At 38.4% G+C, this 18,977-nt stretch overlaps 3 protein-coding genes and 1 long non-coding RNA gene across 6 annotated transcripts; 2 read left to right on the top strand and 2 right to left on the bottom strand.

Annotated features, from left to right (window-relative positions):
* The first annotated feature begins 2,694 nt into the window (after positions 1 to 2,694).
* On the top strand, positions 2,695 to 11,242 carry LOC116915693 (disks large homolog 5). Of its 2 annotated transcripts, none has more exons than XM_045174403.1 (17): positions 2,695 to 2,902; positions 3,270 to 3,419; positions 3,477 to 3,579; positions 3,635 to 4,057; positions 4,262 to 4,821; positions 4,974 to 5,436; positions 5,519 to 6,105; positions 6,171 to 6,719; positions 6,813 to 7,111; positions 7,250 to 8,191; positions 8,266 to 8,763; positions 9,082 to 9,370; positions 9,500 to 9,788; positions 9,878 to 10,161; positions 10,226 to 10,727; positions 10,837 to 10,901; positions 10,978 to 11,242. In XM_045174403.1, the coding sequence occupies exons 2-17, from the start codon at positions 3,270 to 3,272 to the stop codon at positions 11,020 to 11,022; spliced, it is 6,048 nt and encodes a 2,015-aa protein (XP_045030338.1). In that variant the 5' UTR covers positions 2,695 to 2,902; the 3' UTR covers positions 11,023 to 11,242. The 2 variants fall into 2 exon arrangements, with proteins under 2 accessions (XP_045030338.1, XP_045030337.1); XM_045174402.1 differs by having other exon boundaries at positions 3,474 to 3,579.
* Positions 11,243 to 11,279: 37 nt separating this feature from the next.
* LOC116915659 (outer mitochondrial transmembrane helix translocase) lies at positions 11,280 to 13,830 on the bottom strand. Of its 2 annotated transcripts, none has more exons than XM_045174405.1 (10): positions 13,470 to 13,830; positions 12,821 to 12,995; positions 12,707 to 12,747; positions 12,575 to 12,646; positions 12,365 to 12,471; positions 12,250 to 12,307; positions 11,910 to 11,946; positions 11,749 to 11,825; positions 11,609 to 11,669; positions 11,280 to 11,556 (listed from the first exon to the last, which is right to left on the bottom strand). In XM_045174405.1, exons 1-10 carry the CDS (start codon positions 13,644 to 13,646, stop codon positions 11,321 to 11,323), a joined length of 1,041 nt encoding a protein of 346 aa, XP_045030340.1. In that variant the 5' UTR covers positions 13,647 to 13,830; the 3' UTR covers positions 11,280 to 11,320. The 2 variants fall into 2 exon arrangements, with proteins under 2 accessions (XP_045030340.1, XP_032776696.2); XM_032920805.2 differs by having other exon boundaries at positions 11,749 to 11,834; positions 13,470 to 13,821.
* An 831-nt stretch (positions 13,831 to 14,661) lies between these two features.
* LOC123472577 lies at positions 14,662 to 16,197 on the top strand. The gene is made up of 4 exons (XM_045174406.1): positions 14,662 to 15,138; positions 15,202 to 15,379; positions 15,438 to 15,971; positions 16,055 to 16,197. Exons 1-3 carry the CDS (start codon positions 14,971 to 14,973, stop codon positions 15,686 to 15,688), a joined length of 597 nt encoding a protein of 198 aa, XP_045030341.1. The 5' UTR covers positions 14,662 to 14,970; the 3' UTR covers positions 15,689 to 15,971; positions 16,055 to 16,197.
* Positions 16,198 to 17,897: 1,700 nt separating this feature from the next.
* On the bottom strand, positions 17,898 to 18,287 carry LOC116922422. The gene is made up of 2 exons (XR_004394025.2): positions 18,230 to 18,287; positions 17,898 to 18,165 (listed from the first exon to the last, which is right to left on the bottom strand). It is a non-coding gene; the product is annotated as an uncharacterized LOC116922422 (long non-coding RNA).
* Between the last annotated feature and the right edge of the window lie 690 nt (positions 18,288 to 18,977).

Below are 18,977 nucleotides of genomic sequence, written 5' to 3'. Positions count from 1 at the left end.
CAAAGTGATGGCTACCACTGTCATGATCTGGAGTTGTTACAACACGGTGATAATGATTTACACAAAATTATATCCCAGCTCCAAGGATTAAAAGGCGACGAAGACAGAAGAAAAGTGGAAATCATTTTTAAACTTCACAAAGGTGTATTGTACAAGAAAAATTATGGAAGCGGAAGACCTTTTCTTTTGGTAGTCCCATCATACATAAGAAGAAAGATATTGGCGGTGTGCCATGACGATCCCACAGGCTGTCATCAAGAAGTAACGCAAACTTTGGCGCGGATCAAGGAGAGGTATTTTTGGAGCGGTTTAATTAAAAGTGTAAAGGCGTTTGTTTCGTCCTTTGGATACTGTCAATTCCACAAGCCGGTCCTGGGATGGCCAGTGGGCTTTCTTTGTCCCATCCCACCACCTAAGGATATTTTTGATACTATCGGAGTCGACCACTTAGGCCCATTTCTGCGGACTACATTGGGAAACCAACACATAATCGTTGTTATCGATTATCTGTCCCGGTGGATTGAGGTGAGGGCGGTTCCGGATACAGGAAGTGAATCCGCTATTGTGTTCCTGACAGAAAGGGTCCTTTTTCATCATGGGACTCCCAGAAGGATTATTAGTGATCAGGGAACTGCATTTACGTCGTACCAGTTTGCGGAATTTATCAACAAGATAAGATCGAAACATATCTTTGCATCAGCTGAACATCCAGCTACGAATAGATTGGTTGAAAGGATGAATAGGACCCTGACTCGAACACTTTGTGCTTATATCAACGTTGAACAAAACGATTGGGATGTACACTTAGCAGCAGCAGTTTTCTGCATTAACACCGCAAAACAATCAACCACAGAAAAATCACCATTTCAACTTCTCTACTTACGTACACCTGTATTGCAACATGAACATGCATTTCCCTGGCCGCAGAAAAAACGAACAGGTGATTTTACAAAAGAAGTAGCTGAGTTGAGAAAGGTGTCCCGTTCTTAAATAAAAGTAAAGTACCGGAAAAGCAAACCACGTTACGATTCCTCACGCGGCAAACAGCCCGCTTACTCAACTGGGGATTTGGTGTTAGTTACAAGGAAAATTTGGAAGATTGGCAGAAGCGCAAAATTTATGCCGAAGTTCATCGGTCCATTTCAAATAGTTAGACAAGTGGCCGAAACTTGTTTCATGGTGAAAGATTTACCAGGCAGACGGAAAAGAAGAGTCTGGCGCAGATTTAATGCACACGTGAGTCAACTTAAAATGTTCCATCCCCGATCAGAAAACGACTGGATTCCGGAGGGGAGTGAAAATAATGAATGGATGGAAACCGAAGATGTTCAGCTAAACGAGCCGGAAACAGAAGTAAATGCTGAACTGCACAAGAATTGGAATGCGAATACGGAAGGAATAGTTAATAGAGTTGGGCGAGTCGGAGTTTCCGGCACATTTGCGAGACTTTGTTTGCGAATAATCAATTTAAGAGGGATGAAAATAAAGAAGATAACTAAGGATTCAGTTCTTTTAACGTGTTGCCGTTCAACTATTGTAGTGTTAAAGTTTCCCTTGAATGTATTTCGGTCATCTATCAAAACAAAATTGTATGTACAGTTGTGTCCACTTTCAAATCCGTGAGCGTGCAGCAACAATATCCGGGCCTTGTCCTAAAATTTCAGTGTTTCGTTCTGTTTGTTTTTCTAAGCCTTTTTTTTTCTTCCCCTCTTTTCTGTACTGAAGTTAAGTGGATTGTTGGAAATTGGTCAGGAAAGGCCGAATGTTGTAAATGTCGTTACCAGATGGCACTCACCGCGCACGCCAGGAAGGCGGGAATAGAGGGAGGAAGAAGCAGAGCCGTGTGAAGGATCGCGCGGGTCGGTTGTTCTTTTCAGTTTTCACGCCAGTTATTTCCCCTGTGTAAGTGAATTAATCCGAAAATACAATAAGTGTTAGATCTCGTGCAGGTTTTTTCTTGTAGGGAGATTCGGGTTTTCACAACAATATGACAAATCCTAATTATGCCCCGCCTCGGTTGATGAATTCGTCCCCCGCAATCATCGGTCGAATCATTGTAAATTTTGATTTGAATGAAATGTAATAAATTCAAACCATTAAAGAAGATTCAACTGAATTAAAAATAAAAAATCTGGTTCACTGTAAATTATTAAATAAAATAAATAAAAATAAATGAAATAAAAATTCAGCTTTTTGATTCAAATATCAAGAACCAAAATCAAAATCAGAACCAAAAGTTAAAATCAAAGATCAAAATCTTAATTTTGTCCCGTGTCGCCCTGGTTGACGAAGTAGTCTCCGAATGGCTTTTTTGGGGCGGGTTGGGACGGGGACCACGATTGGATCCATTCGCCAATCGGGGCCGATTCCTACTACAGAACGATTTTCGTTTTTGAAAATCTATTTTTCAGACTGATTCGAAAAAATTTTGTTCAAAAACAGAGAAATCAAAATCAAAATAATTTTAAAAGAGTCGATTCAAATAAAAATCGTTGAAAATTGATTCAAATCATGATTTAAATCAAAATTGCTTCGGTCGATCACTGTCAAAATTGATTCAAGCGTGTCACGGTCAAAACCTAACCTAAAACTATTTTTTCTTATTTTACACCGAAACCGTTCGAGCGCTAGTGGTGTGTGGTTTTGTAACGTTGCGTTGCTGACAGAGTTTCCCTTCTCCTTATCTGCAATCTTTAATGCAGCAGTGTTATGGAAGGGACAGTCAAAACCACTCAAGACTTCGAGTTAGTTCTGTGATATTGCTTCGGAGTGGAGCTAAATATGGTGTTTTTCTTTTCTACTAATTTTGGAATCCGATAGTGCAAAAATGGAACCTTTTTATACACCTGTGTGAAAACTTTCGTGACCTAATGCTGTAACTTTTCACAACTGGATAATTAAGGTAAGCAAATCGTTCACGCTAAATAAGTAGGTAAATGAGAAAAAGTGCAATGCATGTCTGCCTGAGAGTAAAAATATGGACTCCTTTTACTTGTGCTGTACGCCACAGAGTTCTTCTTATTATTTATACTGTCATTACATGTAATATTGATGTCACCTTGTGTGTGGACATCATATAACAAACTACAATGAATCTGTGTCAAATGCCTGTCTGTTGACAGCAGGACCAATAAATATCTTGCTGTGAGTTTCATTACTGAACTTGAATATTGTAATATAGTTGTGTCAGTAATATTGCTTGTTCTGTGCTAGGTTGAATTATAAGTTTCCTAACTTTTTGTGGTTGTAATATTATGACACTTTTACAGATGGAAAATGCTGATGAGTCCGGTGTTGGTGGAAATGAACTTTCATTAGGAATGAATCAAATTCTTTGTGAAAATACATCACCAATTGGCATGGGGCCTGATTATGATCTTCAGCAAAGCAATCTTGCTCTTCTTAAAGCTGAACTTAAGGTTTACATTTTATGAAGTACATTTTGAGATATAGTAATGAAGTTTTACTATTAGCAGTTAGTGACTCATGACAGAGATTTGTTAAAAAAAGAATTATCAAAGATTCAACATCATGCACCTTCACCTTCTGTTTCAGCACCATTTAACTTCTCTTCTGCTGGTAATTGTAGTAATTTTATTCATTTGATTTTACACTTATTCGAACTAACTTATAGGTACACTACCACGTTCAACCTACTCACAGCAATTGTCCTCAGTACGGGACTATGATGCCCTTCAGAGACAATGTGAGGCAGCAATGAGTGAGTTGCAGTCCTTAAAAAGACAGCATGATAGGTGTGAAAAGGCTGTCCAAGAATCTGAATATTATCGTGGACAGCATAGATCAGTCTTATCAAAACTAGATTCCACTACCCAGGAGATGCATACACTGAGGTCAAAGTATGGTGATGTTTTAACAGGGAAACAGCGTTTGGAACAAGAAGTTCATAGTTTGAGTCAAGCTAGAGAAGAAGACAGAAAAGAGATCAATGATTTGAGAAGACAGCAACAGGAAGCTGTGATAAAAGGGAATGGGACTAGTGAAACACTTAATCAACTCTATGTAAGCACGTTACGAAAATGTGAAGCAATCAAGGGTAGGTTGAAAAATATTATAATATTTTATTTTTTCTTGCAGCATGTCATTTTGTCTTATATTAGCCTAGAATATTGAAATGAGTTACACTATTGTTACATGTTACCAAAATTCGGATTTTAGCATTTGAATATTTTTAGTGTACTTATTTCTTCATTCAGAGAAGTGTCTCTAGATTTCATTTTCCCCTGTTTGTCCTTTATAGATGAGCATGACTCATTGCGCAAAAGATATGCTGATCTTGTCGCCTCTCATTCAGCTGCAGTAAGCAAGCTTGAACTTGCCCAGGAGGAGATGACGCGCTTAAAGAAACAATATGAAGAATCGATTCAGGAACGGAATGCTGCCGTACGTGAGAGGAACGTTTTGAAGTCCCAGTGCACACAGGCCATTATGCAATGGGACATTGCGATCAGGGAGAGAAATACCTATATGGATTATTTAACTAAAATCCAACTTCAGCATGAGGAAGAAATAAATAAAGGAATGGCTCTAAGAATGAAAAGCAACAAAGATTTGAAGCGGTTAACTGAAGAGCGGAATGCTGCGATGGAGGAATACTCGCTTGTCATGCGGGAGAGAGACTCTGTCCATAAAGAAATTGAGAAACTGCAAGATGATCTGCTACAGTCCAATAAAAAATTGAAAACCTTGGAAATTAAGAGCAGTGAATCCCATGATGAAAAGAAAATGTTGCTGTATGAAGTTGAGTCGTTGCGTAGAGAAATTAAATCTGCTTTGGATGATCGTGACAACGCCTTAAAGGTATTCTTTCTAAATCTGGTATTTATTCTGTTGTTTCTTTTTACTTTGTTTGTTCAGTCCACATTTTTCTTCCTTTCTTTTTTTTTTTTTTCATTTTCCGCCCTTTTTTGAGGTTTGGTTTTCGGTTTATTGACGCACAGTTTTTGTTTTAGGAACTACATCACATGCGAGAAAGATACGGTGAATATCAAGAACCTCAATGGAATGAGAATCTACGTCTGGATGACCAAGAAAGAAAAATTCGTTTTGGAATTGGAAACGGCTGCCTGGGAGGTGAACAAGTTCGCAAAGACCGTATTGAAACACCAAAAAGTGGCAGAGGTGAACTGTACCCAGTAGATGGGGGCGATCAAGAGGTTGAGCAACTTAAAAAACAGCTTGAAAAAATCCAAACAGAATATGCAGAAGCACTCCAAGAAGCTGAAGTGTCAAAACAACGCCGGGACTGGGCCTTTGGTGAACGAGATAAAATTGTCTTGGAAAGAGAGTCAATACGGACGCTGTGTGATAGATTGAGACGCGAAAGAGATAGAGCCGTCTCTGATTTGGCCGAAGCGCTTCGAGATTCTGATGATGTTAAACGTCAGAGAAATCAAACTTTTAAGGAGCTTAAAGGTATCTTGCCGCTACTTTAGCTTTTTTTTTAAAGTTAATTTAGAGTCCCCTGGTCGTCATTCTGTTCTAACGTTTCCCACAGAATTGAAAGAGAAGCTCGGAGATCTTCAGTTGGAAAAGGAAAAAGAAAAAGAAAGCCGTGCACCTCTTAATCATAGCTATGATTCTGCACTGGGAACCGACTTTTCAGATGGCGACACCGAAACCGTAGAGGTTGAACTTGATTGGTCCAGCTCTCTAATGGATTTTGGCTTTCTGTTAGCGGGTGGGAAAAATCGTCCCGTTTACAGTAATGACTACGGTCTCTACGTAGTGTCTGTAACGCGAGGAGGTCCTGCCGACAGTAAACTAAAGATCAACGATTGTCTTCTCAAAGTTGGCACACTGAGTTGCACTGCGGCAGACGCCGAATCGGTTCTGAATCTGCTGCGGTCTTCCAAAATGCCCGTTACCCTGACAGTCAAACGAAAGAGGTGCTTATATCAGGGATTGTACTCGGTCAAGTTACCTTTGGGTGGTGCCTCTCATGGACTGACATTGGAAAGTGGAATTTACATACGGTCTATTACTCCTGGAAGCATGGCCGCTCGAGAAAGCTCTCTCAAGGTTGGAGATCGCTTATGCAGTATTAATGGTAGAATTTTGGACAGCATGGCTAGTTTTGTCGAGGTATACAGTTGTTTTCCATTGTTTCTGTAGTCTAACTCATGCAGTTGTTCCATTTGTTTGAATAGGTTTGCAGAATCTTAGACGACAGTTTCGGCAAAAATGACGGGCCTGTAATAACTGTTATCCGAGGATCGTTTGCGTCTACGAATTTTCCTGTGTCACTACCCTCGCTTGGATCACCAAGCAGCAGCTCAAGTGCACATAACATAACTGAAGAAGAAAGCCACAATGATGTTCAGGAACAAGGCAAGGTCGATAGTCATTTTTCTACCGCTCGAAGACACCAAGGGAGTAAACATTCTAAAGGTTCCTCGTTGTCATCCAATGCCCCAAGTAATGTCTCTAGCGCTGGTTCCATAGCTTCCGCTGGGTTAGTTGTCTGGGACATGTTTCGTGAAACACTGGGTCGCCCAAAACGACCTAATGGTAAAGAAAAGAGTAATCATCACACGGATGACGGAAAACGGACAGTCCGCAATACTTCAAACAGTCCTATTGCAAGCGGAACTGACCGCGAGGCAGCTGCAATCGCAATTTTAGAAGACGTTATTGATCGTTACAACCCTCACACCGTTACCAACAGTGACGCTGCTTCCATTTCGGGAACTCATAAAGTAATTCCGCCCTATTTCTCGTTTGCAAAATTTGTATTTTTAAAATTAATTAATTAATATATTTCTTTATTCTTTATCAATTTTTTTTAATAGAAAAAAAATGAAATGGGTTCTGGCCTCGTTACCCTAAGTAGAAGAAAACGAATTATGGGCAGTTCGAAATCTGAGTGCAAAAGAGATGATACGAGGATGAACAGTGGCGGCACATGGCCTCGGTGTCGCGCTGGATCTCCTTTCGTTTCCGGAGAATATTTAGAAGGAGCCAATACGTTATTTCACAGTTATAAATACCCACGTGCCAGGTTACCACTTTCCGTGTTTATTGATGCCTCCAAGACTTCCAAAGATGAGGTGGCAGTTGATGACACGACCGATGATGACAAAGATTCGGGGTGAGCATTTTTTTTTTTTTTTTCTTTCTTTCTTTCTCTCTCTCTCTCTCTCTCTCTCAAGTCTATTCGTTCTCATTTTCGTTTTTTCATTGTTGCACGAATTTAAGCCATATGCAATAATATTTGTTGTTACTGCAGCCAAACAGCTCCTAGTGGTGACTACAGGACGTACGGGGACAGAACTAGCATGGAAACTGTTGATCCACCGTCTGACGGGAGCATAGACCTTTCCGTGCAATCGGGCAACTTAGGCAAAGAGGATTTAGGCAGATACTTGAAAAAAAAAGGAAACGCTGGTTGCGGAACAACGTGCAAAGCCGATGCGGACACCGAAGTTTGTCGGAATGGACAATTAGCTCCGGCTTCTGGGGCCCAGACTCTTACAACCGTTGCCAGTGGTTTGTCTGGAGGCGGACCTGTTCACGTTCACGCAGCACTGCCTTCTAGCCTTCCAACGCATCTGCGCATACAGTCTCAACTTTATCCAACAGCGCTACATTCTTCTCTGAAATATAAAGTGTCTCCTCATGTAGGGCATATGCATAGCCATCAACACAATTTGTCTCCGCCTCGTTATTCCTCGCCGACTCCACTACCTCGTCAACCAACGGAGAGCCCATACGATTTTCCATTGGGAGGACCACACAGCCTTCTTTCCAACAAATCGTACAGCCATACCCAGTCTCCATCGATTGATTCAAGTTATTCAATGACACACAAGCACAGCCATAACCATTCCTCCGTCCCTGTACCTTTTGGATACGAGTCGAACCGAGGGAGCCATACAGAATATGTACAGCTTCCCTATTCTGATGGCATTGGAACAGTTAAAAAAGAACCAGCAAGGATACGAATTCCCTCAAACCCAAGCGTAACCAGCAGAAACAGCATTGGAAGAATATCGACCAGCAGTGTTGAACGCCTATCCGAACAGGGAAGCCCGATGCCTAATTTTCATGTTGAAATTCTCAGTCCAGGTCGACCAGGCACTGGCGTCGGTAGTCGATCGTCAATCGAAGAATATTCTTGGACTACCGGTACTAGTTCCAAGTTTAAGCCGGCACCGGATGAGCTACGCAGGTACTTATAAACTTTTTCTCTTATACTCAAGTCATTGTCCTCTAATTCCATGTTTTTTACGTTAAATTTCATAGGGTGTATATAGAAAAATCTTCAGAACCATTGGGTATTCAAATATTTTGTCGCAATTCGGGTGGGGTGTTCGTTTCTTCGGTGCACCAATCTAGTTTGGCCGCACAAGTTGGACTGCAGGTTGGCGATCAACTCTTAGAAGTTTGTGGCATAAATATGCGTAGTGCCACGTACCAGCTTGCCGCATGTGTCCTTCACCAATGTGGGGATTCCATAACGATGTTAGTTCAGTACAATCCAACAAAGTATCAAGAATTACAGGAAATGAACGGAATGAGTTTAATGGGGCCGCCTTCAGTGACGAGCTCGAGCAGCGAGTGCGACGGCAATGGTGGAGGGTCGCACCAGCGATCCAAATCGCGTTCAGGCTCACCTACACCCTGCAATTCCCCCCGGCATTCGCGAGATCACAGCAACAATAGTGGTAATGGAAGCAGTTCAAAAGCTGACGTTATCGATCCAGTTTCAGCGTCGTTAAGGAACACATTACAGTTTGATCGGTATGTTTTTGTTTGTTTTACTATCTTTTGGGTCTTCAAAAGACAGCCTTGGCTGAAGTGTTTGAATGTTTGTGTCCACATTTATTCATCCATTTACTGTGTGGACGGATATGCCTATCTTTCAAAGTGGGAAAAGATAACTTATTTTGTAGTGTTCCAAAGCATAACGTATCCTATTCCACCTCATTTCTTTGAATATCCCGTACTGTTGAATATCTGGTAAAATATCGCGCAATCTAAAAGTTGCAGCCAAATTAATTTTTGCGTTTCTTAGTTTTTTCTCCTGATAAATTTTGTTGGATTTTGATTTTTTCAAAGGTTGATAGATCGTGGAAGTGAATCTCGTTCTTCAATTGTTCGGCCTCCTTCGATTCACGGGACTCTTACACGTCACCATGCTCTAGCCACTTTAAAAAGGCCAACCTCAGTAATCATTCCGGCTACTGTAGTTGACGAAAATGGCGGTAACTGTCGGGATCGTGACAGGGAGCCGCGTCTTGTTCATCTTGAGATGAAGAAAGCGCACAGCCTTGGGATCAGCTTGGTTGGTGGAAACGCTGTGGGAATTTTCATTCACGCCGTTCAAAATGAGTCGCCAGCTTTTAAGGTATGCTTCGTTTGGCACATGCATTCCATAGAGATTTTCCCTTGGATAGACCAAGTTTTATATAAACCTTTACTGTCGTGGATTGCAAAAGCTTGAAAGTGGTGATTTCATCGACTACCTTTTTCTTAGGCTGGTTTGCGTTGTGGCGACCGAATTCTTGAGTTCAACAGTGTTAACCTACGAGATTCTACGGCCGAACAAGCGGCCTACGAACTAGCGAAACCCACCGAAAAGGTGACGCTGATTGTCCAACATGACATGGAGCGCTATAGGGAAATTGCTGAACAACCAGGTGATAGTTTCTACGTTCGAGCTCAGTTTGATAAAATGGCATTCGACAGCCACGAACAAATGGAACTCGGCTTCCGTCGCGATGATATTCTTCATATCGATAACACCATGTTTAATGGTGTTCCAGGTAATGGTTGCTCTTTGTCTGCATAATTGGAAACATTTTCTCTTTGTTAATGACTAGAAAAATATGCGTTTTACATCTTATTCCCGTAGGATTATGGAGAGCGTGGCTTGTTGATAACGAAGGTCGTAAAGTCCGTTGCGGTGTCATACCTTCCAAGTATAAAATTGAAGAAGAACTTCTTCAACGCTCCAGTTTGGCTGACTTAGATCACGAATCACGACGTTCTTCAACATCAGCACGACGCAGTTTCTTCAGGAGGAGGAAGCATACGCGTAGTTCATCAAGAGATTCAAAGGAGATTGCCAGTTTTTCCGATGCAAGTTTACAGTTAGGATCTTCAGAGGGTTTAGGCCTCTCTTCTATCTACGTTCAGGTAGAAAGTAGTATTGCCATTTCTGCTATACATGTGAGTTGATTGCAATTATTTGAACAAATAGGAAACTGTTCCTCCGCGTCCTGTTTCATATGCTCAAGTTGAACGATATGATTGCAAAGAAATTCGCCCCGTTATAATAGTAGGGCCGCTCTCGGACTACGTGGTTGACAAACTTGTCCAAGAATTTCCACGAAAATTCGTTCGCGTGATGCCAGAGTTAATGCCTTACCCTGAATCATACATGGAGAAAAACCTTGATGAAAATAACTTCATTGAATATCGACGAAAAGGAACACACTATGAATGCATTACCGTATCTGCAGTTCAAAGTGTTGGCGAAAAGAACTTACATGGCGTTTTAGACGTTTCGTTGAATGCCGTCTCGCGATTGCATAACCGTCATTGTTTCCCGATTATTATTCTTTTGAAGTTCAAGTCGGTTAAACATGTTCGTGAGGTCAAAGACACTCGCGTACCCTCCGATAAAACGGCAGCTAAAGCAGCAAAAGAAATGTATGAGCATGTCATCAAAGTGGAAGCTGAGCATCGTCATCTGATATCGGGTAATTCGCTGTTTCTTTATTGCCAATTGACTTCCAAGTTGCCATGGACACGTTTTGTGTTTTATTTATGCTTCGATTAACCCATTTGTTTCTGTACTTTGTTCTACAGCCGTAATACCAGCAGGTGGCAATTTGGCATGTTTGTGTACGCAAGTATCTGCAGTAGTCGAACAGGTTTGTATTCGTCCCAATTAGCATTTTATTGTCTGTCGAATTTGCATTAAATGCGCTTCTTTTAACATTGTTTTAGGAGCAAACAAAAATTCTGTGGGTGCCTCGTGGTTCAATCTGGTGAATTACTGTACAGCATTTCAATTTGTGATGGGCAGCCTTCTCGGTTACTTACCGATTTTTAACGTTGTTATGACTCTTGCGGGGTGACCTTTCTTTGTACTTTTATAGCTATTTTTATTGTGTGAATTATTTACCGACTTTTTCGCATTCGAGCTTGTTTCATCAAGCGTGTGTACATTGTATCGATTATATATTGGACAATACATTCAAGCAATACTGTACTGCATTCATCAATCTAGTACAAAAAACTCGCTAAAATTTAGTACCGGAACGAATTTATTTTCGCCAAGTCTAGACAATTAATCTAAATCGATGCGAGATAACGTCAATGTCCCACAATGTAATTTTGACTCGCGCAATTTCGCATGCGCCTGCAAGAAGTTTCCCATAGTGATACATTCTTCTACGTAGGTGTCGTTGGTTGTACTTTTCAAACTGTCACGCATTCCATAAACAGCCGCAGTTCGACAAAGTTCCCTGATGTCCGAGCCCGAAAAGCCTTCAGTTAACCTTGCCAGTTGTTCCAGATCGACATCTAAAAGCAGAATTAATTGAATTCTCATAAAAAACGGCTATCTTTTTTGTACCTGTAGATAAGCGTTCATTTTTCAAGATTGTTTGCGCAATCTGCCGGCGCTGTTCTGTACCCTACACAGTTGAGATCCAAATAAATTTACACTTAAATTCCAAAACAAATATTTTCTACAGATCCTGTGTCATGATATACCGGAAGTCCTATATAGAAAGATGCAGGCATTCGACGTAAGATAGCTTTATCGACGTCCTGAGGTCGGTTGGTTGCGCCTAAAACAACTTTCGTGAGAACAACAAAAAAACAATTATTCTATTATTTATCAGTTTATTGAAAAACTAGATTGTTCTACTGACCGACGCTATTTTTTGCATTGTCTGTTGTTAGACCATCCTGCGTACCAACACGAAAGCAATATTAATAAATAAATTCTCTATCGGGGCATATACAATCGGTATTTCATCCATTACAATTGACCAGAAGCGCCTTATCTGGGATGTACAGTACCCTGAAAGTCGCTCTTTCTTAATTATCGTAAAGGATGTGTCAACTTTCTTCCCTACCACACGATTATGACACATACTTTGCGATAGCCAATCAAAAATCATGTTTTGGTCGTTGCCCATTGCATACCCAGACCAGCGGCTGCGAGCCAATCATAGAAAGTTAGGAGAATGCCTATAGCAACTACTATACCCAGTGCGACATGAAAAGGGCCTTCACCATGGCGGTCGCTTCATGGTCGTTTGAATCTCTTAAACAAAGAAAAAAGCTCATGACCATTTTCAGAACAAAAACTTGATTCAATTACCTGGAACGAAGAAGAGAGTCAATTTCGTCGATAAATATAATGCAAGGCTGAATTTTCACTGCTAAGGAAAAAACCGCCGTTGCTAGTTTCTGGCTCTCACCATACCACTTGCAATTGAAATATTTTAGTGATTTTATTATTTTTTTTCCAAGTGGTATTCTTTTGTTATACTTAACTTTTAAGCTGTTTATTACTGCACTATTTTTTTACCTTGTCAGTTAGTGTTGAAGCATCCAAGTTTATGAATCTCATTCCAGCTTCTTTTGCAGTGGCTTTGGCCACCTAGAATAGAGGACAAAATATTAAGAGGAACTACATCTCATTATATTAGAAAAAGCATACCATAGTTTTTCCACACCCTGGAGGTCCATGCAATAGTATACCTATATATATAATTTTTATCAAATTAGATAGAAAGACCAAATACTACAAAAATGTTTACAAGGCCTTATGAACCTTTTGGAGGCTGAAGCAACTGGCTGGGAAACAGCTTTTTACTTTTGATGGGTAGGATAAGGGTGTCATGCAGCTCCTGTACCACACCATCCAGACCAGCAACATCATTCCAAGATACAGGAATGCTTTCAGGATCCACTAAATTACTTGCAATCGCAAGTTCATACTCTGTCAACTACAAATGTTCAAAATAATTTTTTTTTGCCAGCTTAATCATGATCTTCTTTTGATGTGCTTACATTAGATAAAAGGGACAATAGATTTATAAATATATAAAGCTAAGCAACTGTTACATATTGGTGCATCTTAATAGTTTGTAATCAACATTGATGGGGAAAAAGCTTTCAACTTTAAGAATACACATTAAAAAATGTTGACTACTGATCAGTTGCTTTCCTCAAAAAGCTTAACACACCTGAAACCTCATTACATCATTATACTAGCAGTGACACTGCACTAACCCCATTACAAAATGTTAGCACTTTAGGCTGGAGTAAAAACTATTTAATCTTTGGCAAAAATTGCTTAACTGAACACGAGTGGTTTAAGGTGCTCACAGGTTCAAAGAATCCACTACTTTTACAAATACATCATGTAAATGCCATGATGTCACAACAGGATAATGTCGAGCCATTTCTAGTTTGAATACCTGTAAATTGGTTTTTATTCGTAATTTAGTCATGAGGGCTTGAGCTTGTTGCTTGGCTTTTTTTTTTTTTTCCTTTGTAGGATCTAGTTGATCAACCATCCATTTCACTGCAACACATGTAAATGCCGTTGCCAACGCTATCCTTAGCAAAATTGAAAGTTTTGTTTCTTCATTCATTATATATTATGTGATGCTTTCTAAACGATAACTCTTAGGTGTCAATACGTGAAATATCTTTACAGCAGACGACTCTGTACAGTATCGGGCCGCGGTATATCGCAACCAGGCTGGTCGCGCACTATCTCGTCTATGCTTTGCGACGAATCGCGCAGTCACTTTTTCTACTGAGGAAAGTCGACTCTTATCGACTGTCTATAAGAGTCGACTTCTCCATTAGAGTGTGCCTTTTTGAATGCTAGGTTGAATTTTTGCTTTTTCTACTGAGGACAAGTCGACTCTTATCGACTGCCTATAAGAGTCGACTTCTCCATTAGAGTGTGCCTTTTTGAATGCTAGGTTGAATTTTTGCTTTTTCTACTGAGGACAAGTCGACTCTTATCGACTGTCTATAAGAGTCGACTTCTCCATTAGAGTGTGCCTTTTTGAATGCTAGGTTGAATTTTTGCTTTTTCTACTGAGGACAAGTCGACTCTTATCGACTGTCTATAAGAGTCGACTTCTCCATTAGAGTGTGCCTTTTTGAATGCTAGGTTGAATTTTTGCTTTTTCTACTGAGGACAAGTCGACTCTTATCGACTAGTCTATAAGAGTCGACTTGTCCATTAGAGTGCGCCTTTTTTAATGCTAGCTTGTATTTTTGTACTGATTATTGTATTTACTTGTTTGAATGTAGGGTTTGAATGTAAAACGTTTGCAGAATAAATATATTTTAAATTCTCGTGTGTATTTTTTATGAACGGTTGATTTTAAAGGTAAATTTAATAAAGGTGATACTCTCACTTGGTGCTGGACTAGTGATGCTTAGGATACATTACAAAAGTGGTACAGGAATATACATAACTGAAGCTTTATTTAATTAAAACGTAAACAGCATTTGTTAATATATATTTAGATCTAATTTAATCTAGATTGTGCGAAAAGTTGCTCGCTAACCAATGGACAAAGTGGTAATCGACTCTTATTGACTAGTTGATGCTTATAGGGTAGTCGATGCTTATGGACTAGTCGATGCTTATGGACTAGTCGATGCTTATGGACTAGTTTGTATTCTGTTAATTGTTTATAATTATTATATCAAACTTTTTAACTACGGAAATACGGAATATTTTTTAAATAATCTTTGGTAATTTTATAAATTGATGTTAATTTATTAATTCTGGAACAACTCCTTTCCGTTGCTCTTGGCAAAAACCATTGACGGACCTTGAACTTTGGCAACTCGGCAACTCTGCATCGATCATCAAGAATTCAAGAGTAATAAAAATATTACAAACTCATTAGAGAGATAATAAAAAATCGCTTAAAGTATTTCCGAATCATAATGGAAGATGAAAATGCTGATGATGAAATAGCCTCAAATGAAAGAAACCTGAATAAAAAATTAATTAAAAGAGGATTTCAACAACCAGAAATCAGTCGGTACATTAAAGATGTTTCTTCTGCCAATTACAACACCAACAAGCACCGAATGATTCGAATCATGTTTATTGTAATGAAATTAAAGCTGGAACATAATTTACATAATACGAAATAATCTACTTTAAAAAACTAGGCTAACCAGCTTGCCAGAGACGCCGGTGTTGAATTACTCATTTTTGGGTATTTCCCAAATGTTACTGTGGGAAGTTGTGCAGCATGGGCATTTGGTGAAGAGACTAAAAATATTGTTACGAAACCAACAGCCAAATCATTTCTTAAACATTGGGAGAATGTTTTTTCATTAAAAGAAGGTATATTGTGACAAATTTGTTATTTAATTATAGTGAGATAATAGAATTTTTCTCCTAGATATACGTCAAAATCCAGCCAAGGCCAATGTTGATGTTGACAATGAAGAACCACAAACTGAAAATGTTGACAATGAAGAACCACAAACTGAAAATGTTGAAAATGAAGAACGACAAGGTGAAAATGTTGATGTTGACAATGAAGATGATCCACAAACTGAAAATGTTGAAAATGAAGAACGAGAAGCTGAAAATGAAGAACCACAAACTGAAAATGTTGAGTTAAACAAAGAAAAAGAAGTTGTCGTATAGTAGACTTTGTTTTCTTATTTTTTGTTCTTGTGTTGATAAGCTTCGTACTTAACTGCAGGAAAGAAGGTGCGCCAGAAAGGAAAAAAACAGTCTCAAAATCATTTACCGGTTGAATTAACAACGATGACCGCTTCGAATCCTTCGTCGTTCCCTCCTGTAACTTTGAGTGAAACGCAAGTTCTTATCTCTTCTCCTAGTCCGCCGGTTTCAGTTGTCACTATTCGCAGTGAAATCCCTGAACTACCAACCCCTGAAACTGGACAATGGGGAACGGAAAATGGAGGTAAAGCAAGTTTAATTTAGTCTTTGTTTTTGTATTTTATAACCTTATTCTTGTATCATAATCTATGATCATTTTCAATGCAGTATTGGCGTCGTCGGATTCTGCATCCGCTTCAATTTTCAAACAACAAAAGCGGAAGAATGGTGTCGAAAGTGAAACAAGTACGAAAAAAAACGCGCTGTTTCAAAAAATGTTGCCTCAACGAAACAGACACAGCGGAAGTCAACAAGAACACAAAAACCGAAATTTTTAAACTGAGACGACTTAAAATTTGTACAATCAATTATTGTACACTGAAATAAAGAAAATTTCACCAATTTCGAGTATTTTTTCCATTGCATTTTATTCATTTGAGCATAAGGGATGGGTTGTAATTAATAAAGGTCGCGATTCTGGTTAGTTCGATACTACCGAAAAACTGTTATGGCGTATCTTATAATGGGAGGCGTTATAAAACGATAAAAGTCTCTAAAAAAATACTCTACCCATGGCTTGTATTAGTTTTTCATCAAATCGTGGTCTAATGGTGGAGCCGACAGGCTTTCAACTACGGTGTTCGTAGTTTGGTTCCCGGCATAGTCAAATTTCCTATTTTACTCAAATGCTGTCGATTATCGACGATGTTAACGTCGGCTTCGAATAAATATATTATTAATTTTCATTTTATTAACTCCAAATTATGTTTATGAGAACTAAATCAATGAAATACAAGATTCCTTCGGTAATGTCCTTCGGGCAATTTTTTTGAAAAAAAATTGTCTATAAGGATAATGTAAGTTTAAGACCTATTAAGCGACTTAAAAAAATTTTCCAAAAATTAGAAAAACAATGACATTTGAAGAAAAAATGTTTTATTTCCGCATGAGTATTGAACAATTAAACTTAATGATGCTAGCGCAGCACCTTACCACTACGCTGTTATTGACATAATGCGACTAGTATGAATAGCAGTTTAATTTTACATCATCTGCAGCAGTATACTGTCCGGAATTAGCAACACGGGGACTTATGTAAAAAAAAATGAGAATGCAATCGTGAATTAGATGAAGATTTTTCCTCAAAAATAGACAACAAATTGAATTGTCTTGTAAAAGCAATTTCAGGGAATGTAACCATATAAATATTACTTACACTGTTAAAAAAGTCGTTCGTTTTTCGAACGAAAAAACCTTCGAATTGTCAACAACCCAGATCGAAGGTTAATAACCTTCGAAAACTGAATTAGTTTCCACGTTTCGATTTACGCCAAACGAAACTTTCATTTTTCGAAGTATTTAACCTTCGAAAATGAACAGCGGTTGGAGAGTACTTATACTTAAATACGAAAAAAGCAAGTCTTTGGTGGGGTTTGAACACTGTACCAATTTGCCACAAGATCGCTAGTCACCCGCTCTAACCAATAAGCTATGTGTTCTTATAAATGATAAATTATTTTGCTATGTATATTGGGGATTCGAATAAGGACTTAGAAAATTTTTTTGTTTCCTCATAAAAATGTGAGATAATTGAGAAATGTGAGTGTGTGAGGTAACGTAGGTGACGGGAAATTGAAATAAAAGTATGACAGCAATTGCTTTTCTATAAAATACTTTAATGAAAAGTTTTTGTTTTACAAATAAGTATGTAAATAAAAATAAAGTACGTTGACTTATGGCACTTTATTTTTTTTAAGTACTTAATTTCTTTAAAAATACTTATCTAAAAACTTTACTATTTTTTTAAGTATGTTCAATTTGATAAGTATAATCCTTTTAGTTTAAGTATGGTAAAAACGAATAAAAGTATGTTATTTTCTTATTTCAGTACGCTAAAATCCCGTTATACCGTCGATATTAGATAGAAGTTTGAAAATCGAAGGTTTTAAACATTCAAATAACGAAAAGGTTTTTTACGTTCAAATTTCGCAGTGTATTTTTTACGTTTTTCAATTTTCGAAACCTCCTACAAATTTTCGAAGGTACAGACATACTAAGCGACTTAAAAATTTAACAAAATATACGCATAAAAAGGAAAAAACTAAATAAATTTTGTGTTTCAAAGAGTATTGATCGATTGATCTTGGTGTTATGAGCCCAACACCTAACCGCTGAGCTATCACACACATACATGTACATATAGCATCTAAAATTAGTTATCTTGTCGCCGCTGTGTAACTTTCTTCTTCATAGTCTCCGTTCTGGCAGCATGTTTACTACTGCAATATAAAAAAATATATAAAAATCTACTGCTTAAAACATTTTGTTAAAGAGAACACTTACTGTTTAGTGACTGTTATACAGCCTTCTGCACTGACTAGAATGCATTGACAGTTGTAAGGTTACGCAAACAAAATCAAATTCACTGCCTAGGATTCGGCAACCAACTAGGTAACAATTACGCAAATTAATTTTTTAAAACTGTAATAGAATCAAATGAAAAAGCTACTATACCACGTATCAAATTTTGACAGAATTTTGTACAAAATTTGGGGACGATTGGTCATTCAGGGAAGAAACGTATATGGAAATACATAATGGACATTAAACCTTCTGAGATCTACTACTACTACCCTACCCCCTATACCCCACACCCTAAAATTGTTAGAGTCCTTCAGTATATATACATATATACCCTCAGGGATAACGCCGCTATAACGTACAATTTATTTCCTTGTATAAATAGTTGATTGATAAATTAATTACAAAGATTTATTAAAAGATAACCTAGCCCTAAGTTTATTATCTCTTTGTAAAACCGCGTAAAAAAATGGCCGTCGCCATGCTCGTCGAGGATTGGTCAATAGACATTTACAAATTAAACATTTAAAAACATGTTATAAAATCCATTTCTTTGCATCAAAGCATTCTTCGTGACACAAGGATCACGAAAATATAAATATTTACTATGTTTATTAGTGTTAAATGGGCAAACGAAGAGCCCAAAGTCTCGGTGTGTAAGCTTGTCTCCCCCCCCCCCTCTAATAATGTAAAAATTTTAATCATCAATAACTGCTACAATTGAAGTCGG

The sequence above is a fragment of the Daphnia magna genome, linkage group LG5 (assembly GCF_020631705.1).
Source record: "Daphnia magna isolate NIES linkage group LG5, ASM2063170v1.1, whole genome shotgun sequence".
Taxonomy (NCBI): domain Eukaryota; kingdom Metazoa; phylum Arthropoda; class Branchiopoda; order Diplostraca; family Daphniidae; genus Daphnia; species Daphnia magna.
This window is presented reverse-complemented; position numbering and strand designations above follow the sequence as displayed.

Bases quoted from the DNA above. Each gene is read 5' to 3' on its own strand.
- LOC116915693 (XM_045174402.1), top strand. From the start codon at position 3,270: ATGGAAAATGCTGATGAGTCCGGTGTTGGTGGAAATGAACTTTCATTA. The intron at 5,437-5,518 runs GTATCTTGCCGC...CGTTTCCCACAG, and splicing joins AACTTTTAAGGAGCTTAAAG to AATTGAAAGAGAAGCTCGGA. The intron at 6,720-6,812 runs GTAATTCCGCCC...TTTTTTTAATAG, and splicing joins CCATTTCGGGAACTCATAAA to AAAAAAAATGAAATGGGTTC.
- LOC116915659 (XM_032920805.2), bottom strand. From the start codon at position 13,646: ATGAATGAAGAAACAAAACTTTCAATTTTGCTAAGGATAGCGTTGGCA. The intron at 12,472-12,574 runs GTAAAAAAATAG...TTCAATTGCAAG, and splicing joins CTTCAACACTAACTGACAAG to TGGTATGGTGAGAGCCAGAA. The intron at 11,557-11,608 runs GTACAAAAAAGA...TTCTGCTTTTAG, and splicing joins AAATGAACGCTTATCTACAG to ATGTCGATCTGGAACAACTG.
- LOC123472577 (XM_045174406.1), top strand. From the start codon at position 14,971: ATGGAAGATGAAAATGCTGATGATGAAATAGCCTCAAATGAAAGAAAC. The intron at 15,139-15,201 runs GTAATGAAATTA...TTAAAAAACTAG, and splicing joins TGATTCGAATCATGTTTATT to GCTAACCAGCTTGCCAGAGA. The intron at 15,380-15,437 runs GTATATTGTGAC...TTTTTCTCCTAG, and splicing joins TGTTTTTTCATTAAAAGAAG to ATATACGTCAAAATCCAGCC.